This window comes from Ranitomeya imitator, chromosome 2, assembly GCF_032444005.1.
Source record: "Ranitomeya imitator isolate aRanImi1 chromosome 2, aRanImi1.pri, whole genome shotgun sequence".
Taxonomy (NCBI): domain Eukaryota; kingdom Metazoa; phylum Chordata; class Amphibia; order Anura; family Dendrobatidae; genus Ranitomeya; species Ranitomeya imitator.
Window position 1 is genome coordinate 737,591,711 of NC_091283.1, and position 25,604 is coordinate 737,617,314.

At 42.0% G+C, this 25,604-nt stretch overlaps 1 protein-coding gene across 1 annotated transcript in view; it reads left to right on the plus strand.

Annotated features, from left to right (window-relative positions):
* CDH23 (cadherin related 23) overlaps positions 1–25,604 on the plus strand; it is a 1,839,731-nt gene that overhangs the window by 887,961 nt on the left and 926,166 nt on the right. Inside the window, exon 10 of the mRNA XM_069753216.1 lies at positions 24,956–25,068. Within this exon, the coding sequence (XP_069609317.1) occupies positions 24,956–25,068 (113 nt within the window). The remainder of the gene's footprint in view (positions 1–24,955; positions 25,069–25,604) is intronic.

The following is a 25,604-nucleotide window of genomic DNA, read 5'->3' on the forward strand; positions in this document are numbered from 1 at the left end:
CTGTTGCCTCACAGAGTCGCGCTGTACACAATAACTAAATACCCTAACTAGGCTAATCGCCCACTGATGCTAGCTGCCTGCCTGAGTGTACAGTCCCAATGCTAACAGCTTCACACCACATAAGAACTGAGTGGTATAGTATCCACTGGCATAAGCCAAAACACATTTGATACTAGCGCATGCGAGCCTTATATAGCTGCAGCAAGTAAAAGACCTTCCAAGAAGGACCAATGAGAGACTGCCATACCTGAGCATGTGACCCTAAATCTCCACTGAGAGATCTTGCCCTGGGCATGCTCAGTGTGTGCAAAGCAGGATTTAGACCTAGCACTTAAAGGACCTTCCAGGAAGGACCAGTGACCTTAGCTGCAGTATCTGATCATGTGACCCTCGATCTCCACTGAGAGATCTTACTCTGGGCATGCTCAGAACGTGAAAAGCAGGACTTAGTCCCAGAAGCGTCTGCTCGCCGCTGCCCAGTATTGACTTCAATGGCAGAAGCAGGAAATGCAGCAGTAACTCTTAGCACAGAGTCAGACTGAGCGAGACGCTGGGATCGCCGTCTCCGCTGATCAGGCTCCACTGCGGCAGGAGAAGAATGGGAGTCCGCAGAGGAGACGGACCAAGATTCCCCCTGTGCAGAGGCAGGAACTTGACCCCTAACACTACTCTTGTGAAATTGATGCCACTTCTGTGGTGTAAGGCCTTCATTTGTTTAAATGTTAACACTCCTGGTTGGATATCCATCTGGTGAATTGGGCGTAGTGGTAGTGGTTGACCTTAAAAAGGCTGTTAATGCTCAGAAACCCACCAAAGTGTATGAATTACAACAATATTGCAAAGATGAGTGGTCCAAAATTCCTCCAGAACGTTGTAAAAGATTCATTTCCAGTTATTGCAAATGCTTGATAGGTTTGGATTCGCTTTTACGTTTGAATTTATTTTTTCCCTTAATAAAATAGACCTTCATTAAAAAAGTTTTTTTGTGTTTACATGTGTTATCTTTTCTGATATTTAAATTTGTTTGATGATCTGAAACAGTGATGTGTGACAAACATGCAAAAAAATAGGAAATCAGGAAAGAGGGAAACACTTTTTTCACATAACTGTATGAAATTTGGACTGCATTACTGCTATATGGAATATACTGATAAAAATGAAGGTACTTAGTAAATAAATTGGTCAATTCATGAGAGCCTATCAGTCATGACATTGCGTAGCTTTCTTTGATGGGACTCTAACTTAATGTTATGCCTCTCCCGGGATAAAGCCTACAAATTTAAAAGGCAAGTAGGATCCAGCACTAGTGAAAAATAGTCTTATGCAAGGGTCACATGAGTATATAAATCGGACAAATGTTATCTGATTTTTATCTGATAGTGCTTAGTTCAATGTTATTCAATGGGGCATTGCAGAGGAAAAGATTTTTTCTCTGACAGAGTCTGGAGACGCTGTCTCATTCAAGTCTATGGGTTATTGGAAAACATCAGACTGCAGTCTGATTACTTCTGTTTCTGTGGACTCTCACAATGGAGAAGATTGAGAAATTTAGTTCTTCATCTGTTACTCACAGTGTGCTCCAATTCTCTCATCGAAGAGAATCAGATCACACTATGGTGACACTCTGAGCAGCCAGGGATCAGAATTTGATTGGAGTGTCATAAGCATAATTGAACTGATTCTCTTGTATGAAATTATCTATGGTTGTGTGACCCTGGCCTTAGGCTGATGGGAGGAGTTCTTACTCAGAAAAAAAGGCAGTCAAAACCTCCAATAGTATACTACAAAAAGTGACCAGCACCTGTAAACAGAACAAAGCAAGTGTGAACAGATGCAATCTTTTATGACTGCATAATATACAAGGGAAAGGATTACAGCAGCACACTGTAAGCGTCAAAAGGAATGCAAACACTCAGTATGTGAAATTTGAATTACTGCTATATACAACACCTTTACTATATAAAAATGAAGGTACTTAGGGCATAAATTGGTTAACTCATGAGAGCCCATCAACCGAAACAAGGCATATCCTTCTTTGATGGGACCCTAACTTAAGATATACAGTATACATAGAGATATATTGTATTTGCAGTGCATATCTATATCTACATAGATAGATAAGCACAAATATAGACACATGGAAAAAATCTATCTTGGCAAATAGACCCTGTTCCTACCAGAAAATGTTCTTGCATCTTGCAGTAATTATTTTTCTCTATAGTGTTTCATCAAACACAAAAAAATACCTTCCGTGTCAAATTAATCTAAAATAGTTTATGACCCCTACTAAAGCAGGTCTAAAGCAGTCTAAACTGACTACTGTGCAGAACATGTTACACAGATGTGTAATAGTCTTAACATGCTATAAATTAATTAAAAACATCATGTTTTTTAGTAACAACTGTCCTTTGATGGTAAAATCCTGAATAGCATAGTATGAAGAAAATGAGAAATCAGTCAGATCAGTTTCGAATTCTTTGCCTTTCATATCATATCACTAACATATTCCAACTGTACAGTCACACCCAAATGTATCTGTTTGAAAAGCAAGCTTGCCTTAATCCTGACCAGTGGGTGCAGCTCAGCAGGGACAGCTATCATGGGAAAGAATCGTGCAGAACACATCAAAGGCAAAAGCGATTAGCCTGTTTTACAGTTGAGCACAGCAAGGCTTTGATTCCACTTACATTTTTGGGAGGAGAAAAAAATATTTTCGGAAGTATTTATTACAGCTGCAGCTCATCTGGATTGGCCACTGCTGAGAAAGTTAATTGCTTAAAGTTCTGCTCAATTCAAGACTGAAATTAGATATCTGCTTGCATTTCTATATGTAGAATTAATATATTTTTGTAATTTAATGCATGAATCCAAGAGCAAACATAGCATGCAATTCTGTACACAGTGTCAGACTGGAGAACATTGGGCCCTCCGGAGGTTTTGATTCTGAGGGCCCACATTTCTCCCCCACTGAAGAGCCCCATAGCAAATGCAAGGTTTGCACTATGAACTCTTCTGAAGGAGAAGCCAGGGCCCACCAGAGGATTCTCCGGTTCTCTGGTGGGCCAGTCCAACCCTGTCTGTACATATTGAGTATATGAGCTACTGAAGTGAGCACCTGCTTTACTAGTTAAGTTTGACAACCGTACTATGTCACACTTCTACCACATTTTGCTTTTTGCACATGTACCTACCTGCCAAGCATTTCATATTACATCATTTTGGCAAGGATTGAATAATTGGGATTGAAACTATTGTCAAAAGTTAACAATTGGTAATGACAATGGAAGTGCAAAAAAAAAAACCCTACCATGGCCGAGAATGTGGGAGCTGAGATCAGCACCAGAAGGACCACCATTGGCACCATCCATCTGGGCAGTAATATTACCAAATTCAGGTCACAATTTAACTTCTTTGCTTCGCAAGTGGATTAGTAGGGAAAGAGAGGAGGGTGTTCTGGAATGTAAAACCCATCACTCATCTCATACATAGCAAGATGATGTTACATCTAACAGCAAGATTATCAGTTTGATCAGTGTTCTGAACAGAATGGGTTACTTGATCAAAATCACCATCAGTGTTCTGCACAGAATGGTTTGCCCATCATTTATAAAGTCTGTCAGTTCACTGTGTTACTAAATGGGCTGTTGGTTTCTACCGGGTTACAATTTTCTTCTATGGTGAGGACAATATGACATTACTAAGGCTGTGATTGAATTAAAGAGATGGAACGGGGTTGTATTACTGTTGTAGGAGGCATATCTTCTCAGGACAATTGGAGCACCTGAGATTTTGGGGAAAAATTCACCAACTATTCGAATTTCAAATATGTTTTTCACTGTGTCTTGTGACACAACAGTCTGGGATCGCCTTTGCTGGGGTCAAAGGCCACGTGGTTTGTGCATTAAATCTGAGGCGTACAGCAGGTTTCTGAGCAAGCTGACTTCAGGTCAGATTTATTAACGTGAAAGCAACACGGAAAAACAAAACATAAAAATAAATCCTAGCCTGTCCGGCGCTAACTAAACCAACACGTTGCTATCTCAACAGCTGAGGGGGCTTCTCCCACCCAGCTAACATTACACCATTCTTGAACATAGCTCTCACTCACGTTTGTCTCACACAGACAGGCAATCTGTGTGCCCCAGGCAGACACTGGAAACCCCCAGCTGGTCATCTTTTATTCCTGCAATCATTAACCCATTAGCACCCTGAAGATACTGAGTGGCCTAAGGGTACCGTCACACAGTGCAATTTTCATCGCTACGACGGTACAATCCGTGACGCTCCAGCGTCGTAACAATATCGCTCCAGCGTCGTAGACTGCTGTCACACTTTGCAATCTACGACGCTGGAGCGATAATTTCATGACGTATGTGCGATGTAGAAGCCGTTGGTTACTATGCGCACATCGTATACAATATATGTTACACCATGCAATCATGCCGCCACAGCGGGACACTAGACGACGAAAGAAAGTTTCAAACGATCTGCTACGACGTACGATTCTCAGCGGGGTCCCTGATCGCAGGAGCGTGTCAGACATTACGATATCGCTCGAACGTCACAGATATATCGCTCGAACGTCACGAATCGTGCCGTCGTAGCGATCAAAATTTCACTGTGTGACGGTACCCTAATTCACATAGGACAAACACCTGGGCGAGATATACCTGCCTCCAACTACCACACCAGCATGAGTCTTACATATCCCCCCCCCCTTGCTCAGACCACTCTGGTCGAGCAAGAACACTCTTGCACTCAGGATAGGGCATCGGCGTTCCCCATCTGCACCCCAGGTCGGTGCTCCACCGTAAAAGAGTAAACCTGCAGGGCAAGGAACCACCGGGTTACCCGACTATTACGGTCTTTGTGGAGGTGCATCCACTTGAGAGGGGCATGGTCTGTGACCAGCCTAAACTTCCTACCGGCCAGGTAATACTTGAGGGAGTCGAGAGCCCATTTAATGGCTAGGCACTCTTTTTCAACCACCGCATACCTCTGCTCATGTACATTCAGTTTCCGACTGAGATAGAGGACCGGGTGTTCGACTCCGTCCCTCACCTGGGAAAGTACAGCTCCGACACCAGTATCAGAGGCATCAGTTTGTACCACAAACTCGCTGCTGAAATCAGAAGTCACTAGTACGGGCTGAGAGCACAAAGCCCGTTTCAGGCTGTGGAAGGCCACTTCAGCAGCTGAGGTCCATTTTACCATGACGGAACCCTTCCCCTTGGTAAGATCCGTCAAGGGAGTAGCCATGGCTGCAAAATTGGGTATGAACCGGTGATAATAGCCGGCAATCCCCAGGAAAGCCTGTACTTGTTTTTTGTTCACGGGTTGTGGCCAGCCCTGAATTGCCTGTATTTTGTCGATCTGGGGTTTAACCACTCCTCGGCCAATCACGTAGCCCAAGTATCGGGCTTCTTCAAGCCCGATGTGGCATTTCTTGGGGTTTGCCGTTAAACCTGCATCTCGCAGGTCATCAATCACCGCTCGTACCTTCTGGAGATGAGTTTCCCAGTCCATGCTGTAAATTACGATGTCATCCAGGTAGACAGAAGTGTACTGTCTGTGAGGCCTCAAGACTCGATCCATCAATCTCTGGAACGTTGCGGGAGCTCCGTGAAGTCCAAACGGCATATAGACATACTGGAACAGACCTTCCGGTGTAGCAAATGCCGTCTTCTCTCTGGCCGCCTCGGCCAGAGGAATCTGCCAGTACCCCTTTGTTAAATCCAGGGTCGTAATGTATCGGGCTTTACCAAGCCGGTCGATCAACTCATCGACCCGGGGCATAGGGTACGCATCAAATTTAGAAACTGCATTCAGTTTCCTAAAGTCATTACAAAACCGGATGGAGCCATCTGGTTTAGGTATCAACACAATTGGACTGGACCAGGCGCTGTGCGACTCCTCAATGACTCCTAAGTCCAACATTGCCATCACTTCCCGGGAGACGGCTTTACGGCGGGCTTCCGGAATCCGGTAGGGCTTCACATGAACAGTGACGCCAGGCTCTGTGACAATCTCATGTTTCACCAACTTAGTCCGGCCAGGTTTTTCGGAGAAAAACTGTCGGTTCTGTAACAAAAATTGCTTAACCTCAGATTTTTGTCGTTCTGAGAGAGTCTCGGCAACCTGTACCTCCGGTACGGTAGGTGAACAAACCGGACGGGGCAGATCCGCCGTTAGGGCAGAGCAGTCTTTCCAGAATTTTATCAGATTCACATGATAAATCTATTCCGGTTTTCTCTTACCCGGCTGGTACACTTTATAGTTCACTTCACCAACTCTTTCTCGGACCTCAAATGGGCCCTGCCATTTCGCCAGGAATTTACTATCCACCATAGGGATTAGGACCAACACCCTATCGCCGGGTGCAAATGTACGGACCTTAGCGCCTCTATCATAACTTTGCCTCTGGGCTCCCTGGGCCTGTAACATATGGTCCCTAACAATGGGCATGACAGCGGCAATACGATCCTGCATTTGTGTTACATGGTCGATCACCGTTTTAAAGGGAGTGACTTGACCTTCCCTGGTTTCTTTTGCGACGTCCAGCAGTCCCCGGGGACGACGGGCGTACAACAGTTCGAAAGGCGAAAACCCTGTGGAAGACTGGGGAACTTCCCTAATGGCAAACAGCAAATAGGGTAACAAGTAATCCCAGTTCTTCCCATCTTTGTCTATCGCCTTCCGGAGCATCTGCTTTAAGGTTTTGTTGAAGCGCTCAACCAGGCCATCTGTTTGAGGGTGATAGACAGACGTACGCAACGGGTCTATTTGTAAGAGCCTGCAGAGCTCCTTCATTACCCTCGACATAAAGGGAGACCCCTGGTCGGTGAGTATCTGTTTTGGAATTCCCACCTGACTAAACACTTGTACCAATTCCTTGGCGATCGTCTTGGTAGCTGTGTTACGCAAAGGGATGGCTTCCGGGTAACGAGTGGCATAGTCCACGATGACGAGGATATGTTGGTGCCCACGTGCGGATCGGGGAAGGGGCCCAACCAAATCCATCCCAATTCTCTCTAAAGGGACCCCGATGATAGGAAGGGGTACCAAAGGGCTATGGAACCGAGATTTAGGGGCCGCGATTTGGCACTCTGGACAGGACTCACAATAGTTACGCACATCATAATGTATTCCAGGCCACACAAAACAATGCAATATCCTTTCTGTGGTTTTCTGTACCCCCAGATGTCCCCCCATTATATGTCCGTGGGCCAAATCCAGTACCTTCCGCCGATAAGGTTTGGGTACCACTAACCGTTGCACTGTGTCTTCCCCTATTTTTTCTACCTGGTAGAGCAAATCATTTTCAAGAACCATATACGGGTACGCTAGCCTAGTGTCAGGTTCTACGGGTACCCCATCTATCATTTTTACATTTTTCCTAGCCGGAGTCAGGGTAGGATCTTTCATTTGCTCACTGTGGAAGTCATCCACCTGGACTCCCAAATCTGGCAGGCAGGGTGCCGGATGGCTGTCTGCCTCCGCCTCTCGCTGAGGTTCCTCAGTTTCCTCCGTTTCCCCCGCCATGACTAACCTCCCCAGCAACATCTTCCTGTGGGGTCTCCTCTAGGGACTCGGGACCTCCAGATGGCATGGGAGAAGATTCACGGGTACAGCTACCGTGAAGGAGCAACTGATTCTCCCACAACTGCCAGAAATAGGGAAAATCCCTGCCCAGGATTACATCCTGTAACAATGCGGGAACGAGTCCCACTTTGTGCTGCACTGACCCATAGGGAGTAGAAATCCATATGACCGCTGTTAAGTACGAGCGGGTGTCACCATGCACACACGTCACAGAAAACTTGTCAGACGGACCAGACGGAAGTGCCACCAGACCAGCTTTCACCAGAGTCACCACACTTCCAGAGTTTAGTAATGCCACAACATTTTTCCCATCAACAGATAATTCACACAGGTGTTTCACTGTATCATTTTGACCCGCATTCACACTCACTAGCTGTGTAACCAAAGACATGCGTTTTCTAGAGTCTATAACGTCGCACTGCATGGGTTCAGCGGTAACAGGACAGTTCGCAGAAACATGACCCTTCTCATGGCAGCGGAAACACCTAACAGGTCCCCTACTGAGACCACCGTCCAATACTCTTGGTCTCGGAGTGTGAGCAGTCCCGGACTCCTCCCCCACAGTTTTAAGCAATTTTCCTTCACCCATGGTCCCTGGAACAGTCTTACCGGTTCCACGAGGAGGAGGCACAGACCGGGGGTTGGCGGTGTCGTCGGGAAGTCCTTCTGCCACGGAATAACGCTCGACCAACTCCACAAGTTTATCCGCTGTCGTGGGATTTCCTTGGCTTACCCACCTTTTCAGCGCTGGGGGTAGTACTCTCAGGTACTTGTCCAGGACAACCCGCTGGATTATTTCGGGTATTGTCAGTACCTCGGGTTGCAACCATTTCTTTGTCAAGTAGATCAGGTCGAACATCTGAGACCGCGCCGGTTTATCTTGCTGGTATGTCTACTGATGTACCCTCTGTGCCCGGACAGCCGTCGTCACACCCAGCCGGGCCAGGATCTCAGCTTTCAGTTTCTCAAAGTCCTGAGCGACCTCCGGGTCCAAATCATGGTAAGCTTTTTGGGCCTCGCCGAGAGAAACGGGGCAATCAAATCGGCCCATCGTGCCTTCGGCCACTTCTCTCTCAATGCCGTCCGCTCAAACGTTGTCAGGTATGCCTCGACGTCATCTTCTGCAGTCAGCTTTTGTCAGTATCGACTCACATGGATCCTTCTGGACTCTGCTTCCGGGTCAGCGTCAGGCATGCTCACCAGGCGCTGCGCCACCTGTTGGAGAAGTTGGCGGTCTGCAACCGTCATGTCCACTAACTCCTTCAGCTGTGCGGCCATCAAGCGATTAGCTTCGTGCTGTGCGGCAGTGGCCTGCTGCTGTACGGCAGTGGACTGTACTAAGGCTTTCACCACGTCTTCCATGCTGTCGCCTGTGCCACGGTATGCCCGCGTTCTCCACCACAATGTGACACAACAGTCTGGGATCGCCTTTGCTGGGGTCAAAGGCCACGTGGTTTGTGCATTAAATCTGAGGCGTACAGCAGGTTTCTGAGCAAGCTGACTTCAGGTCAGATTTATTAACGTGAAAGCAGCACGGAAAAACAAAACATAAAAATAAATCCTAGCCTGTCCGGCGCTAACTATACCAACACGTTGCTATCTCAACAGCTGAGGGGGCTTCTCCCACCCAGCTAACATTACACCATTCTTGAACATAGCTCTCACTCACGTTTGTCTCACACAGACAGGCAATCTGTGTGCCCCAGGCAGACGCTGGAAACCCCCAGCTGGTCATCTTTTATTCCTGCAATCATTAACCCATTAGCACCCTGAAGATACTGAGTGGCCTAATTCACATAGGACAAACACCTGGGCGAGATATACCTGCCTCCAACTACCACACCAGCATGAGTCTTCAGTCTCAATATGTTCCATACAAATTCAAACACTTTGAGGTCTGATTTGCAAAAAAAATATGCTTGCCTGCCACTATTTCCCATACTGCTAAAGCATTAGTGATTGGACTAACGTTATTATGCTTAGCTGTGCTAACTTTTCTGTAATGCCTTGCTGACATCTAGCACAGTATCATATCTTGTGCACTGTCAGTCAGAGATCAGCATTCTCAGTTACAGCACCATTAATTCCACAACGTTTTACAGACATCATCACCCCTGTCCCATTGTGCTCACAATCTAAATTCCCTGCCAGTATGGCTTTGGAGTGTGCCCAGAGGAATCCCATGCAAAATTCCAGAGGAAACCCATGCAAAATCAGAGACAACATACAAACCTCTTGCAGATGTTGTCCTTAGTGGTATTTGAAACCAGGACTCTAGCAGCACTGCAAAGCAGCAATGCTAACCACTGACCCACCATGCTGTGTTGATAGCGCACAGTCAGGCACAGGACCAGTAATTTGTATGGCAGTACTTTCTATGGTAGAATATACAGTACATATCATATTAAAAATTATTCCTCTCTCTCTCTTTGGGATTCATATGAATTTATTCACTGCAAATTTTTAGGAAAATTCATTGAATATGAATTTCATATGATCTTCTCATCTCTACTATAAGTCAACCAAAATATATGAAATGCAGGTCATGCAAATCCTATGTTACCTTTGTTTTGTTTTTTTTATTAAATTGAAATGAAATGTGTGTTACGTTTATTGAGCCAGCATGCTAAAGGTTAGATATTTTTAAATGTGTTTTTTTATTACATACATTTTTACAATCAAATGAAAAATAAATCAAATGGAATTCAATGATCAATGAATAACATGCCTCAACTAACTAAAATCAAACAAATGGCTTATTAAAAAACACAAAAAATGAAAAACTCAGGAGAATGTCAACAATTAAAAGCAAAAGCTGGCCAGATTTGATATAGTGACTTGCCTTCTTTAAATCTTGTGAAATAAATTTTCCTAAAAATCTACAAATACAAGATTGGTTTTTATTCTTGCAATCTAGTAACACTTTTTTCAAGCACATATTACTACATGTATAGAAATATCGATATACTATTCGGCTTTAGTGTATTATGGTCTTATATTATCCAATTGTGGATCATGTTTCATATATGTGTTCACACTCAATATATGATAGTTTCATCCTGAAGTTTGTACAATGAGCAGCTGATTAAGGTCAAGGCTTTGTTTGAAGGGCAGATACCATAATTAATCCAGGGACGTAATCCACACAACATTTTGGCAGATTTATGGAATAAGTCTAAAGCTTTAGTGATTCCACTATCCCATCACTCATTTCTAGGCTAAGCAAATGACTTACTCAGTAATAGGGTACAGTCCAGAAAGGCATTTCATTTGGTCAGCTTTCTGGGTTAACAGAGATTAATTGGCCTTCATCTCAAAGCTCTGAACAGAACAGAATCTTATGTAATAAAAGACCAGAAAAAATTGGGGAAAGCACTTGATTGTGGCGATGTTAAAACAAATTCATTAAAAATGTGATTTTTCAAGGAGAGCTCATGGATCTAGTTTTCTCCTTCGTTGACCTAATAATATGTTAACACTTAGATCTAACATCACAGTGGAATCGTTTTCCAGTTGTTGACAGTCATTTTGTAGACGGAGGAAATGTCATGCATTTGTGGAGAGCGGGTAGAAAGGAGCTCAAGGTTAAGTGAGAGAAATGGTCCAAGGGGTTGATGGAATATTTATGCACTAAAAAGTGCATCTGTTGCAGATTCCATCATCCACATCTAGCTAACTATATTCATTTCATTGGAGTGCAACCCTGACGGAGCAAGTTTGTATCAATAAATTATCCTCATTTTATGAAAGTCACTGCACCTTAGCTGCTTGATTGACCAAGGTGAATTTCATAATCACAATCTGCAATACTTTCTTTTGTGAGGCAAATGTCAATTTTGAAAATACTTCTAATCTGTAACATTTACAAATACTATGAGATGAATTGTTTTTCAATACATTTCTGTATCTTTTTTAAAGTATCTTTAATTCAATCAGTATTTCTTTTTATTCTGTATGCAGTGTCAGTCTGGGCGAGCAAGGGCCCACTAGTAACATTGACTCTAGGAGCCCACTATTCAGTTACATGCAAATATTACATTACCCTCATTCAAATATTTACATATGTGTCTGTGTAATAATAAACTAGGTAGTTTGTTGAACCAATTATGAGATTCTGACTTGGTCTGTACATAGTGAATCAAGTATATTGTGCCAACAACTGCTCATATATGGGTATGGATGGCCCACTCCTGTGTAATGCAGGTGTCTGGATGCAATGCACAGAGGTACGAGACGGAGACAGTCAGATATGATTATAGTTCCATTTATATACAGTGATTTAGTGTAACTCTAAATAGATAGTGATATTAGCTAGGCAGATTAACATTCAAAGATAGCAATAAACTTGCAGAAGTAAAGTAAAGGTACCTTCACACTAAACAACTTCAGCGTCGCTGAGTGTGAAGGTACCTTAAGTCTTTCTCTATCTAACGTTAATATTTTTTTCTCAACAGTGGTGCGCCCGGTCGAGGCAGCCACCACGTAAGTTCTCTCTCTGCGATTCTGACCCTAGCAGGGATCAGCAGGTTTTCCCTCTAGGCCACAAGTCTCTGTCTGACATAGTCTATCAAAGCCTGTTGTGCCTCCCACGATCCAACTGGCCCTCTTCCCAAACTGAGACCCTAATCCCAGCCGACCCTGGTACCATAGAGGATAGCTGGAAGTGACGACGGCCCTGCTCCCATGCACTGTTGTTATACAGCTTCAGGTGCATTCCGCCTGTTGCAGTCTGCTCACGGACCTTCTCAGCTTGACTGTCAAGAGAAGTCTGGTAGGAATGGAACAGAATGGACTAGGCCTCGGCTCTTGATTGCCGACGGCCGGTCTCTTGAGCTTTACTGGCGTGGAGCACAAATCCTGGTCCTGATAGGACAGGCCGAGTCCTCCTGTGTGGAATCTGGACCTTACCAGGCAATGGCCAACACCTTGATAGAGTAGACTTTCCGTTGAGGCCTATTACACTTGCCTCAGCAACATCCCTGGAGCGTGTCTGCTCCACTATCTTCTCTGGCACCAAATCTGTCTGCGGTTTGGCTCACAGGACTTTTATATCAAGGAAGTTTTTTCTGTGGGTCAAATGATTAGGTCCAGGATACAAAGTTGTGCCCCCCTGCAACCTTCCAGGACAATTTGGTTCTGCTTGGTTTTGCCTGGTAAGCAGATGACAGCCTCTCCTCATTAATGGCGCATTCTGAATGGCCTCTACACTGCTTCTTATTACACGTGCACAGGGGCCATTTTGGATTCACCTGTTTCCTCTGGGCTAGTGCAAGTCTGTCATTGCGTTTATGAATTCATGCTGAAGCCTTATTTTGGCACAGTGCTCATCAATAAGTGCCTTAAAAGTCGCATGTGACTCGAGGTTCCACTGAATGTGGTCTACAGCTGTTTGCTATAATCTGGCCCAACCTCTAGATTCAACTATCATTCCACATCGCTGCTTCCATTTGCCTCCAAACTTCTCAAACAACATGTCCACATTGAAATTTCCTCTCATCTCTCATCTAACTCGCTCTTTGGCAACCTACAATACGGCTTCAATGCCACTCCACTGAAACTACCCTAACCAAAATTATTAATGACTTCCAACAAAAGTCAACAGACAATTCTCTATACTCCTGCTAGACATGCCCTCTAACTACTCCTTCCTACTACAGATCCTTTCTTTCATTGGCATCAAAGATTCTCCCCTCTCCTGGATCTCCTCATACCTTTCTATCCGCACATTTAGCATCTCCCACTCCTATGCTACCTGCTCATCCTGCCCTCTTTCTGTTGTCTCTGTCTCGGGACCTCTACTATTCTTTGTCGTTACTTTTCAGAACTACATGTATGCTATTGACACTCATATCTACCTCTTTGGCCTAGATATCATCTCTCTGCAGTTCAGAATCAGAGTGTCTATCAGCCATATCCTCATTCTTCTCCTCACTTAAAGTTCAATGATGATAAAACCGAACTCATCATCTTCTTCCTTCCTACTTAACTCCCTTACCTAATCTACTGTATCTATCACAAAAAAGGGGTAGGGAACTTAGATTAGTTATGCCACTCCAGTGCTGAAAAAAGCCAGAGCGAGCACTCCTGTGTATGAGAGAGTCAGCTGAGATTCCTGTCAGCCAAAAGATCGGTCGAATCATTGTTCTATTGACAGCCATCTAATGTATATAGCCAGCCTTAAATGTCCTAGATCCTGGACTCACAGAAGAGATAGCAAATCTTGAGGGTGGCACCGAAACATACTGAAATGCATCACTTTTTGGACTTTCACTTGCATTATCAGATAATGCCTTAGTGTTCATTAGTTCATATACTGCACTGATCTCTCCTCCCAGACACTATTCAATTAAAAAAATGACAAATAAGGGTTGACTTGAAGGCATGGTTGGCAAATAATCAAATCAATTTATCATATTTCAAAAGTGGTGTGCAAGTGTTGTCTACAAATTTTTAGATGTGTTGTCTGAGATTAACACATGCCTCACACTTGATGAAATTACAGTTTTTTTAGGCAAATATTACACTATGATATATATAAAAAAAGAACGTAATAGCAACTGTATTTCCAGTAAATAGGGTATCAAAATATATATCAAATTAATGTAAATACGTGATAGACAGAAATACCGGTTCTAAAAGAGAAAGAAGTGGCAGACCACTCGTAACTAATGTAGAAACCAAAATGCCGTCATGGAAACACAAGACCAACAACAATAATCGTATAGGAAGGTAAATAAGATAATAACCAAGATTGAAAAATAGTAAAAAATAAGCCTTTATTATATTTTTATATGGCAGTAACGGCACTACTGTGCACATACTTGGGAATTTTTTAGTTAAAATATATAAGGAATAGACAGGATAAAATGTAATACAATATAATAAGTAAAGTATACAATCCCACGATCTTATAAAATATAATATATATGTGATATCTGGTGAGGTATAAGTGGGTTAAAAATGTAAGTGCTAAAAAATCAACAAATTTAGGGATAAGCCTAAAGTGCATGTGCTGAAAATATAAAATACTATGAATATTTGCCAACAGCAATGTGCCAAAATATTTAAAAGGAAGGAAAAGGAAAAACCACCATATATAACGTGTCCTCATATGCAGTATAAGATTGCATATGCACACCATGGTAATATACAGAGATTGGGCGATATATATATTATACCTGTCAGTCCTGTGTTCCCAAGTACAGAGCACCCCGACACGCGTTTCGGAGATTCTTAACAAATTCAAAGTAAATTTGAATTCTCTTAAAATTTTACAAAAATTATAATCCTCCTGAATACAAGGTTTTTTTCATCTTCTTGTGGCCAATATTTTTGATGAACTGTAGAAAACTTAAAAGTTAAAAAAATATTACTTCACCACTCACCTGTCTCGCAGCCCCACAACCCACCATCCATTCCTCCGCAATGCTCCTTTTTGTCCTACAAACTATCTTCGCTCTGAGAGGTGGCTTCTGGCATCACTAGGCCTCTGTTGTTTCTGCTCAGCTTGCTATCGTGATATAACTATGTTTGACCCCCAAGGCGCTGACTAGGCATCAGAAGATGTACATTGGACAGGTGAGCAGTGAAGTTAATGGATTTCCTTTTCTAAACATCTTACTTTTATTATTTTCTGGGGTCTGGAGAGACTCAGGAGCATATTAAGATTAATTCAGTTTACATCAAATAACTTCAATGCAAATTGAATTTCCCTGTAAATTTATCCTGATTTGGCAAATATGAATCTTGGCAGATTTTTCCATCTTTACTTATTCTATTTGCTTGTACTGTGAAACCTTTTTTAACATTATATGTTGGTTGAAGTTAATAAGAGTTGAAGAAGTACGGTACAGGTTGTCTGCACTTGAGCATCACATTGTCCTCTTCACTTGCTCGTAATATGCACTATACTGTTGCTAAGCATGTGTCATATAATAGATGTGTTGTATACCTAATCAAGAATTGCTTTGTGAATGTATATCATGAAGAAATAAAACTCAGGGGAAAAATAAATCAATAGCTGAGCAATCCTGATGAGAAAGAAATACCACCCTATTGATCTTATCTGTGTGAGGATAAGCTACTTGATGAGATTAAGTGAGTAATGAGACTCATCAGGCCTTTCTTTTTTCTGTGGTTAGTTCCATGCCATTTTGCTTTGGAAGTGAGTAGTTCCAGCAGTAACAATGTTGATGATTTTAATTTGTAGATAGTTAAAGCATTATAACGGTGTATTTGCAGGTTCTCATGGAAACTGAAATGTAAATTGAAATCAAGGAGGACATTGATTTCATGCTTTTAGATCCCAGGATGTGGTCTTCATTCTAGTGCTATTGATGGGGAGAGATGAAGGCAGAAAACTCTGGCCTTCCAGTACCACTCTGGTGCAATCAGTGCCAAAAGTGATTAGGTCTACGGAATGTATTCATTTTCTGTATGTGCATTGATGTTTGCACCTACATCAGAGTTTTATTAGTAGCATGTGTGTTGTATGGGGGTAGATAAAATCAACTTCTTTTGAAATCTTCTCTTTCTTCTTTAATAATGACACAAGTTACTTTTTCATGGACATACAAGATTTAGTTTTCACAGAATATACTACAGTCTGGAACTAAATTTAACTTGTTAATTACTTTTTTTTCCAGAGTTGCAATCATACCTATGGGTTATCTAAAACAAAGCATGGGGCGCCAGCGGAGTGACTTGAAGCTCCATCTCCAGGACGCCTAAGCAAAATCCTAAACTAGGCATTCCACCTACCATGTCCCAATTATAATGCTGATGTCATCTAATATGCAAATTTGTTTTTAGGGCCCAGCTCTGCAACTCTATATAAATGGATCTCTAGTAGTGTTGAGCGATACCGTCCGATATTTGAAAGTATCGGTATCGGATGGTATCGGCCGATATCCGAAAAATATCGGACAAGTCAATGGGACACAAATATCGGAAAGTATCCTCTATGGTTCCCAGGGTCTGAAGGAGAGGAAACTCTCCATCAGGCCCTGGGATCCATATTCATGTGTAAAATAAAGAATAAAAATAAAAAATATTGATATACTTACCCTCGGACGCGCCCTTGTTGTAACCGCTGCAACCGCCATGATTCCCTTCCTAAGAATGAGCGCGTAAAGGACCTTCGATGACGTCGCGGCTTGTGATTGGCCGCATGACCGCTCATGTGACCGCTCACGCAACCAATCACAAGCCGCGACATCATTGAAGGTCCTTCACGCGCTCATTCTTAGGAACAGAAGCATGGCGGTTGCAGCGGTTACAACCAGGGCGCGTCCGAGGGTAAGTATATCAATATTTTTTATTTTTATTCTTTATTTTACACATCAATCTTCATCCCGATACCGATTCCCGATATCACAAAAATATCGGAACTCGGTATCGGAATTCCGATACCGCAAATATCGTCCGATACCCGATACTTGCGGTATCGGAATGCTCAACACTAATCTCTAGTACTTATCACAAAATATAACGCTTTTGTAAAAGTTGCATCAAAAATTGCTGCAGCCCGTAAATAAGTGCAAAAATTTAGGTCAACACAGTTAATAGATATATAAAATTAATTCTGTATTCTATTAAGTAAATCTTATTTTTCCAGTATGTCGGGTTGACTTATGTTGACCTCGCTAGCTTCAATTTTATATTCTGCTTTTGTGGCCATTACTTTTTTTATGTTAGTGATTATTTATGTTAAAACATATTTTCAAAAAGGTCTTAAAAGTATTATTAAAGGAATGTTTAATTAATAATAACCGATTTTTTTGTTTCAATCAGGATTTTGTGCTAAATGAATTTTTTGAAACATTTTGGCAATGGATTTTTTCATATCATAATTTGCGTTAAAAAAAAGTTTAAATCTTGAAACTTTCTCACTGGTTACTGTGGCTCATTAAGCCTTCTACTTTCTATTATTTAGGAAATACACATGTCAATTAGCAGCAATCTACTGACTTACTGTATTTTAGGAGTCGAGTTCCCGCCGCTGCACAGGTGGAATCTCAAACCATGTCAGCTGCGGTCTCCCATTCTGCATCGGCCGCAGTGGAGCCTGCTCAGCGGGTATGTCTGTCCCAGCGTCTCAATGAATCTGATACTGTGCAAAGGGTTACTGCTGCCTCTCCAGGCTCTACTATTGTACCCTGCACTGGTCTGTGGCGAGCAGGCTTTTCAGGGACTAAGTCCTGCTTTGTATGCACTGAGCATGCCCAGGGTAAGATCTCCCAGTGGAGATCAAGGGTCACATGCTCAGGTACTGCAGCAACTTCTATTGGTCCTCCAGGAAGGTCCTGTACCTGATCAAGTTCTGTGGCAGCCTTCCATTGGTCTTTCTTGGAAGGTCCTGTAGGTGCTACAGCTATAAAAGGTTCTCATGACCGCACGGCCATGCGCTAGTATCAAATATGTACGAGCTCAGCACCAGTGTGGTCGTGTGTGTGGTCAGTGACCCGGCGGAAATTAGCCCCTAGAATGCTGACACCTCCGGCGATGAGTTTTGTGTATGCAGTCAGGGACCTGGCTGAAATAAGCCATTAGAATTCCGGCTCCACCGGAGAGGAGCTGCGTGTTGGTTGGACTGCATGACAACTGTCGGCTCGACACAGTAGCTGTGACCCCTGTGAGCTAAACAGGGCACAGCGTTCTCTTTACTATGGGTTCTGTGAAGTAACAGAGTTCGTTTGTACTAGTTTGCTTCGCCGCCTTGCTTAGCAGCAGGTTTTTTTCCTGCATGGTGGATCCCGGGTTGCGAACACACCAATCTCAGCTAATAAATATATTCGGTGCGTTCCGCCAACCCTAACACTGTATACCCTAACTTTTGTATTGAAGCATCTAATGAGCATTGCAAATGCTATTATGAATGAAGGGGGAGCAGGATCTGCTGTGAAATCACCTATTGTGATTGGTGGATCCTGTGTTATCAATTACAGTGAATTGCGAAAGTATTTGGCCCCCTGGAACTTTTCAACCTTTTCCCACATATCATGCTTCAAACATAAATATACCAAATGTAAATTTTTGGTGAAGAATCAACAAGTGGAACACAATTGTGAAGTTGAAGGAAATTTATTGGTTATTTCAAATTTTTGTGGAAATTCAAAAACTGAAAAGTGGGGCATGAGTGCTTCCTGGGTGGGTTGTGGTTGCTTCTTGGCAGTTGCTAATGGTTTACTAATTCTTCTTTATTAGCTATTGTCCTTGGGTTTCCCTTTAGGTACCGTCACACTCAGCGACGCTGCAGCGATATAGACAATGAGCCGATCGCTGGAGCGTCGCTGTTTAGGTCGTTGTAGAGATGTCAAACACAGCAACTCCAGAATGATGCAGGAGCGATCCAGTCACGTAATGGCGACTCACTTATGGTTCTCGCTGGTGGTTAGCTCCATGTAAAACGTTGCTGGCATCGTTGCTTTTGATGTCAAACATGACGATACACGCTGACCTTACGACGAAATAAAGTTCTGGACTTCTAGCTCCGACCATCGATGGCACAGCGGGATCCAGATAGCTGCTGCATGTCAAACACAACGAGATCGCTATCCAGGATGCTGCAACGTCACGGATCGTTGTCGTTCTCTTTGCAAAGTTGCTGAGTGTGACGGTACCTTTTGGTTTTCATTTAGTTTTCATACTGGTAGCATTGGATTTACTCTTTACTTTTGTACCTGACTCTACATCGTCCGCGTCACCAGATGCCAGATATCCTACGATAGCAGTCTGGGAAGGGCTCTGTAAATACCCCCTTTCCTTCAAGAGTGGGTGAAGAATATCACGGCCCTTAACGACTTGCTTAGCAGTGTTGGCTGGCAAAAAGTGCATCTGTGGCTGCGCTTTTCCTGGTCCGATACAAGTCGCTACCGAGTAGTTATTCCTGCGCATAACAGTGATATGAAAAAAATAAATTGCCAAAATGTTAAAAATACATGTAACTTAAAAACATGATTTAAATAATAGGTAATTTTCTGATTACACATTTTCTTTAAGGCCCCCATATACATTAGGCTAACTTTGGACGAACCAGAAAATATTGGTTTGTTCAGCAGAGAGTCTAATGTGTGTGGGGCAAATACCAAAGACTGACCATCACTTCCAAACAGAAAAACAGGTGTTAACAAGTGAAAGCTACGAGGGCCACGTCCACATGTAACAAACAAATTAAAGCTGCACTCTGTATGTAATAGTATGCAAACATGGAATATATGGAATGGGAATTGCATTGCTGCTTTAGAAAATTAGTCAAAATGAAAACTTTTAGGGCATAAATTGGCAAATTCAAGAGTGCCCAATAGCCAACGACAAGAGACCTCCTTCTCTGGAAACCTAGCCAAATATGATACCTCTCCTGGGCTGAAAGCCTAGAATTATATGGGTAGGTATGATAGAGCTCGATCAGCACAGGAGAGGTGTCATATTACAGTGGGGTAAAAACGATTTAGTCAGTCAGCAATAGTGCAAGTTCCACCACTTAAAAAGATGAGAGGCGTCTGTAATTTACATCATAGGTAGACCTCAACTATGGGAGACAAACTGAGAAAAAAAATCCAGAAAATCACATTGTCTGTTTTTTTATCATTTTTTTTGCATATTATGGTGGAAAATAAGTATTTGGTCAGAAACAAACAATCAAGATTTCTGGCTCTCACAGACCTGTAACTTCTTCTTTAAGAGTCTCCTCTTTCCTCCACTTATTACCTGTAGTAATGGCACCACCTGTTTAAACTTGTTATCAGTATAAAAAGACACCTGTGCACACCCTCAAACAGTCTGACTCCAAACTCCACTATGGTGAAGACCAAAGAGCTGTCAAAGGACACCAGAAACAAAATTGTAGCCCTGCACCAGGCTGGGAAGACTGAATCTGCAATAGCCAACCAGCTTGGAGTGAAGAAATCAACAGTGGGAGCAATAATTAGAAAATGGAAGACATACAAGACCACTGATAATTCTCCCTCGACTGGGCCTCCACGCAAAATCCCACCCTGTGGGGTCAGAATGATCACAAGAACGGTGAGCAAAAATCCCAGAACCACGCGGGGGGACCTAGTGAATGAACTGCAGAGAGCTTGGGACCAATGTAACAAGGCCTACCATAAGTAACACACTACGCCACCATGGACTCAGATCCTGCAGTGCCAGACGTGTCCTACTGCTTAAGTCAGTACATGTCCGGGCCCGTCTGAAGTTTGCTAGAGAGCATTTGGATGATCCAGAGGAGTTTTGGGAGAATGCCCTATGGTCTGATGAAACCAAACTGGAACTGTTTGGTAGAAACACAACTTGTCGTGTTTGGAGGAAAAAGAATACTGAGTTGCATCCATCAAACACCATACCTACTGTAAAGCATGGTGGTGAAAACATCATGCTTTGGGGCTGTTTCTCTGAAAAGGGGCCAGGACGACTGATCCGGGTACATGAAAGAATGAATGGGGCCATGTATCGTGAGATTTTGAGTGCAAACCTCCTTCCATCAGCAAGGGCATTGAAGATGAAACGTGGCTTGGTCTTTCAACATGAAAATGATCCAAACCACACCGCCAGGGCAACGAAGGAGTGGCTTCGTAAGAAGCATTTCAAGGTCCTGGAGTGGCCTAGCCAGTCTCCAGATCTCAACCCTATAGAAAACCTTTGGAGGGAGTTGAAAGTCCGTGTTGCCAAGCGAAAAGCCAAAAACATCACTGCTCTAGAGGAGATCTGCATGGAGGAATGGGCCAACATACCAACAACAGTGTGTGGCAACCTTGTGAAGACTTACAGAAAACGTTTGACCTCTGTCATTGCCAACAAAGGATATATTACAAAGTATTGAGATGAAATTTTGTTTCTGACCAAATACTTATTTTCCACCATAATATGCAAATAAAATGTTAAAAAAAACAGACAATGTGATTTTCTGGATTTTTTTTTCTCAGTTTGTCTCCCATAGTTGAGGTCTACCTATGATGTAAATTACAGACGCCTCTCATCTTTTTAAGTGGTGGAACTTGCACTATTGCTGACTGACTAAATACTTTTTTACCCCACTGTATATGCCAAGCATCAACTATTACAGATCTTTAGCAGTATTTGTCTTCTCTTATGGGCTATAGGGACCTTCTGAGCCTCTATGTTCCAGGAGGCAGATGTGAATTCAACCCCTGTACCCAGTATAGTTATGCCCTAGCAAAGATAGAGTTTTTCAAAGAGTCAGAAAAGCATTTAGCCAGTTGAACAGCAGTATCACATGTACTCTGTTCCACTAAATTAAGAGCAGTCTGAGGCGTGCTTGAGTTTTTTTATTCCTGATTATAAGATGTATTTCCTTTGCCCACAGTAAGTCAAGGTGATTACATTTGCATTATTAAAAGATGTTTTTTCTTCGCACCTACTCAGAAATGCTCCCCACCACTTCAGCTAAATTTATTATTGCAAAATGATGAAAATGAGCAGATCCAACAGTTTCCCAAGTGCTACAACATTGATTTATGTCCTAGATTCATTCCTAACATAATAATCAATGGTATGTGAAACCATTCTGTTACCTTACAAAAGGTGCAATTCTTTGTGATAAACTAGTCAGTATGCATTGTAGTAATGCCTTATGGGAAAAAATATGTAAAGAGAAAACTAGATTCAAGTACTAAATACAGGTGATTAGCCAATCCTGCCCCTACCCTGCACTGACAATGATCAGCAGCTGTGAAGCAATACTGTATATAGATGGACGTGTCAGAGCGAATAAGTCACCTCTGGACTTTTCTTTTCTCCATATTGAAAGCAGATGAATGCTCAGTGGAACATCCTCTTGATTAGTGTAGTCTGACTGTGTATTGCTGATCTGTTTTCACATATGTTATTTATGATGCTTATATGACTCAACCTACTGGTTTCCTCCCATTTTTAACTATGGATAAAACTTATTTTACTTTATTCCATTAAATGAGCACGAGATACTATACAAGTATTTGAAAACACAAAAGCGCACAGAGAGGTAAAAAAATACTCTGTTGTAAAAAAGTCACAGTAAATAAGCAAGTGCTAGTCAAAAAATGAAAAAATACAGGGTATTTAGTTAATACGTTTTTTTGCAAAAAAAGTATGTTAAGCTGCTCCACCAATCGCCAAGGTATACCAATAATAGAGCAGTCCTGTCTAATGTATACAATCCCTATCTGATGTATTTAAAAACCTGATCATCTGTATAGTACCTGTATGAACAGGGCTCAGAGAGAAAATATCCATGTAGAACATGCGAGATGGAACAGCTACAATGCAAATGACCCACAGTGTTTTTGGTTTTGTTTACAAGTATTGTATGTCCCATGTGTATTAGTCACACTATCCATTAACCTGATCCTTAAATACCAGTGAAGTAGCTGTTTTAGGCTAAGTTCCCACTTGACGTTTTTGCTGCGTTTTTTTATGCTAATTTCCCGCTACTTTTCACACTACAAGCAAAGCCTATCAGACATCTGATGCATACAGCTTGTATTTTGTGCTTTGCTTGTTTTTTGGACATAGAACATGTCACTTTTTTCAGCGTTTTTTCATCGTTTTTCACCCATTGAATTGAATGAAAAACTGCACCAAATCCGCACCAAAAGCACAGCATAGGCTGCATTTTTGCCACAGCTTCCAAACAGGATGACGGCCGCTTGAAGCGCAGTCGGCGCGAAACGACCGACGTCCTGTTTGCTCCTTGCACCTTCGTGTACTCCCGCCGCCCTAGAGGTATGTCCTCACCCCATTAAGTGGGAGAATAAAAGGACTTTTAAACGCATCGCTTGGTGAGTGCCACTATTTCTTTTTCTTCATATTTCTCATTGAAGATATAAGATAATTTACTTTGTAACATTCATAACTATGAAAAACATTGTTAATGAAAAACAAATATTCTGATGGGGCAGGATGTCAAAGGACCTTGATTCTGAAGAATGTAAGATGCACATCTGTGGTTCAAATAACCTCAAAGATTAAAATAAGAAAAAGAAGATTTGTGTCCCTTTAAATTGCCTTTTGAGTCCCCCTTTCAGATGTTCATGTTGCATATACTATATACTGTACGTTTATTCATTTTTGTCAAGGGTACATCCTGTAACCATTATAGCCTATAGTTCTGCTCATATGACCATGCTTTTTTCATGGACTGTGTGAGACCTGTCCATGTGCTCTCTGTATTTAACATTGCAAAGGATATGAGAAATTTTGTAATTTTTTTTATATTTATTCATCTGTGAAAAACACTGATTACACACTTGGTAAAACCGGACCCACGGACCAAACACTGATAACACACTGAAGGTAAAAATAGAGACACAAACCAAAAACTGATGACACACTGATGGTAAAACAGACACATGGACCAAACACTGATGACACACTGATGGTAAAAATGGACACATGGACCAAACACTGATGACACACTGATGGTAAAAATGGACACATGGACCAAACACTGATGACACACTGATGGTAAAAATGGATGCACAGACCAAACACTGAGGACACACTAATCCAAAAAACTTAAGATACACTGATGGTAAAAATGGAAACACTGATGGAACACTGATGCTAAAAATGGAAACACTGACCAAACGCTTATGACACACTAATCCAAAAAACTGATGAAACACTGATGGTAAATGTAGACACATGGACAAAACACTAATGGCTCTGGTACCATTTTCAGGGGGACATAGTGTTAACTAATAACCGTTGCACCCATGATCATCAAACACTTTAACTCATACTAGACAGTACATTTCCCTATTCTTTTTATGAAAAGGAACCTGTCAACAAAAAAGCAAACATTATTTATTATCAGGCATATCTTAATCTACTGGTAAATACCATTTTAAAAATGTCTGACTGTCTAATTGGAAGTGTACTTGCAGGGAACAAAATGAAGTCATATTCTCCATCCTCTTGCTTCCAGTCATCCAGATGGTTTTGGGCATTGTGAACAGTCAGCACTCACCATGCACTGCACTCATGCCCAACGCTACTTGACTAACAGCCTGCTATGAGGAAGCGCTACAGGGCAGGATGGCAGTCATGGTGCAGAAAAAGTAATTACTATGCATTTATTGAACGATGATCGATCACAGTCTCTGGTACCACCCCTATGACTGGAAGTGAGCAGCTGCGGGGAGATATAACTTTTCTCCCTGCAGGAGAACTTCCAATTTGAATTCTTGACATGTTTAAACTGTATTTACCCACATATTACCACTGACCAGTTCCCTTCAACTGTTAGAATTATCATCAGTTTCAGGTTGGTTTAATACAGTATATATATATATATATATATTTTTTTTTTTTATAATATGCCTACTGCATAACTGTAATTTCTTTATCACAGGTAACACCAATAGTATATTTGCCTTGGATTATATCAGTGGCGCTTTAACTCTGAATGGGCAGCTAGACCGAGAAAATCCTTTGTACACATCAGGATTCATCCTAACGGTTAAGGTAATTAAATTATATAATTATTATGGGCTATGGTTTCCATGGCCATTAAAATTGTTTTCTTTTTGTGTTCTATGATTTTTTTTATTAAAGGTGAAGATTGAAGCATTATATTAAAAATTTATTTTTTAATAAAGGAGAATGTGACAGTACGAATGTCTAAACAAAGAGAAATCACAGGATTCAGAGCATTATTCTAAAGCCATTTATTGGTATAAGCAATTTTATAATGTTTTACAGTTCATTTTGATTTGTTTTATATCCAAATCCTGTGGTCGGATATGACACAAAGAGCCTTAGAGAATAAACCGGTTTCTATACCAAATGAGAGGGAGTTTCTGATAGCAGCAAGTACAAAGTTGCATAGTCACTGTGAAATGAAAAGTTACTCAACTTTCTAATATGCTTCTTGCCACCAACAATCCTAATGGTCACTTGTAGCCATCACTTACTTATTTGGGATGAAATGTGTCCTGGTCATGTGACAATCTTTCTTATTACAGTAGAGCACCATTACCTGTTGTTAGAATATGTTTTGT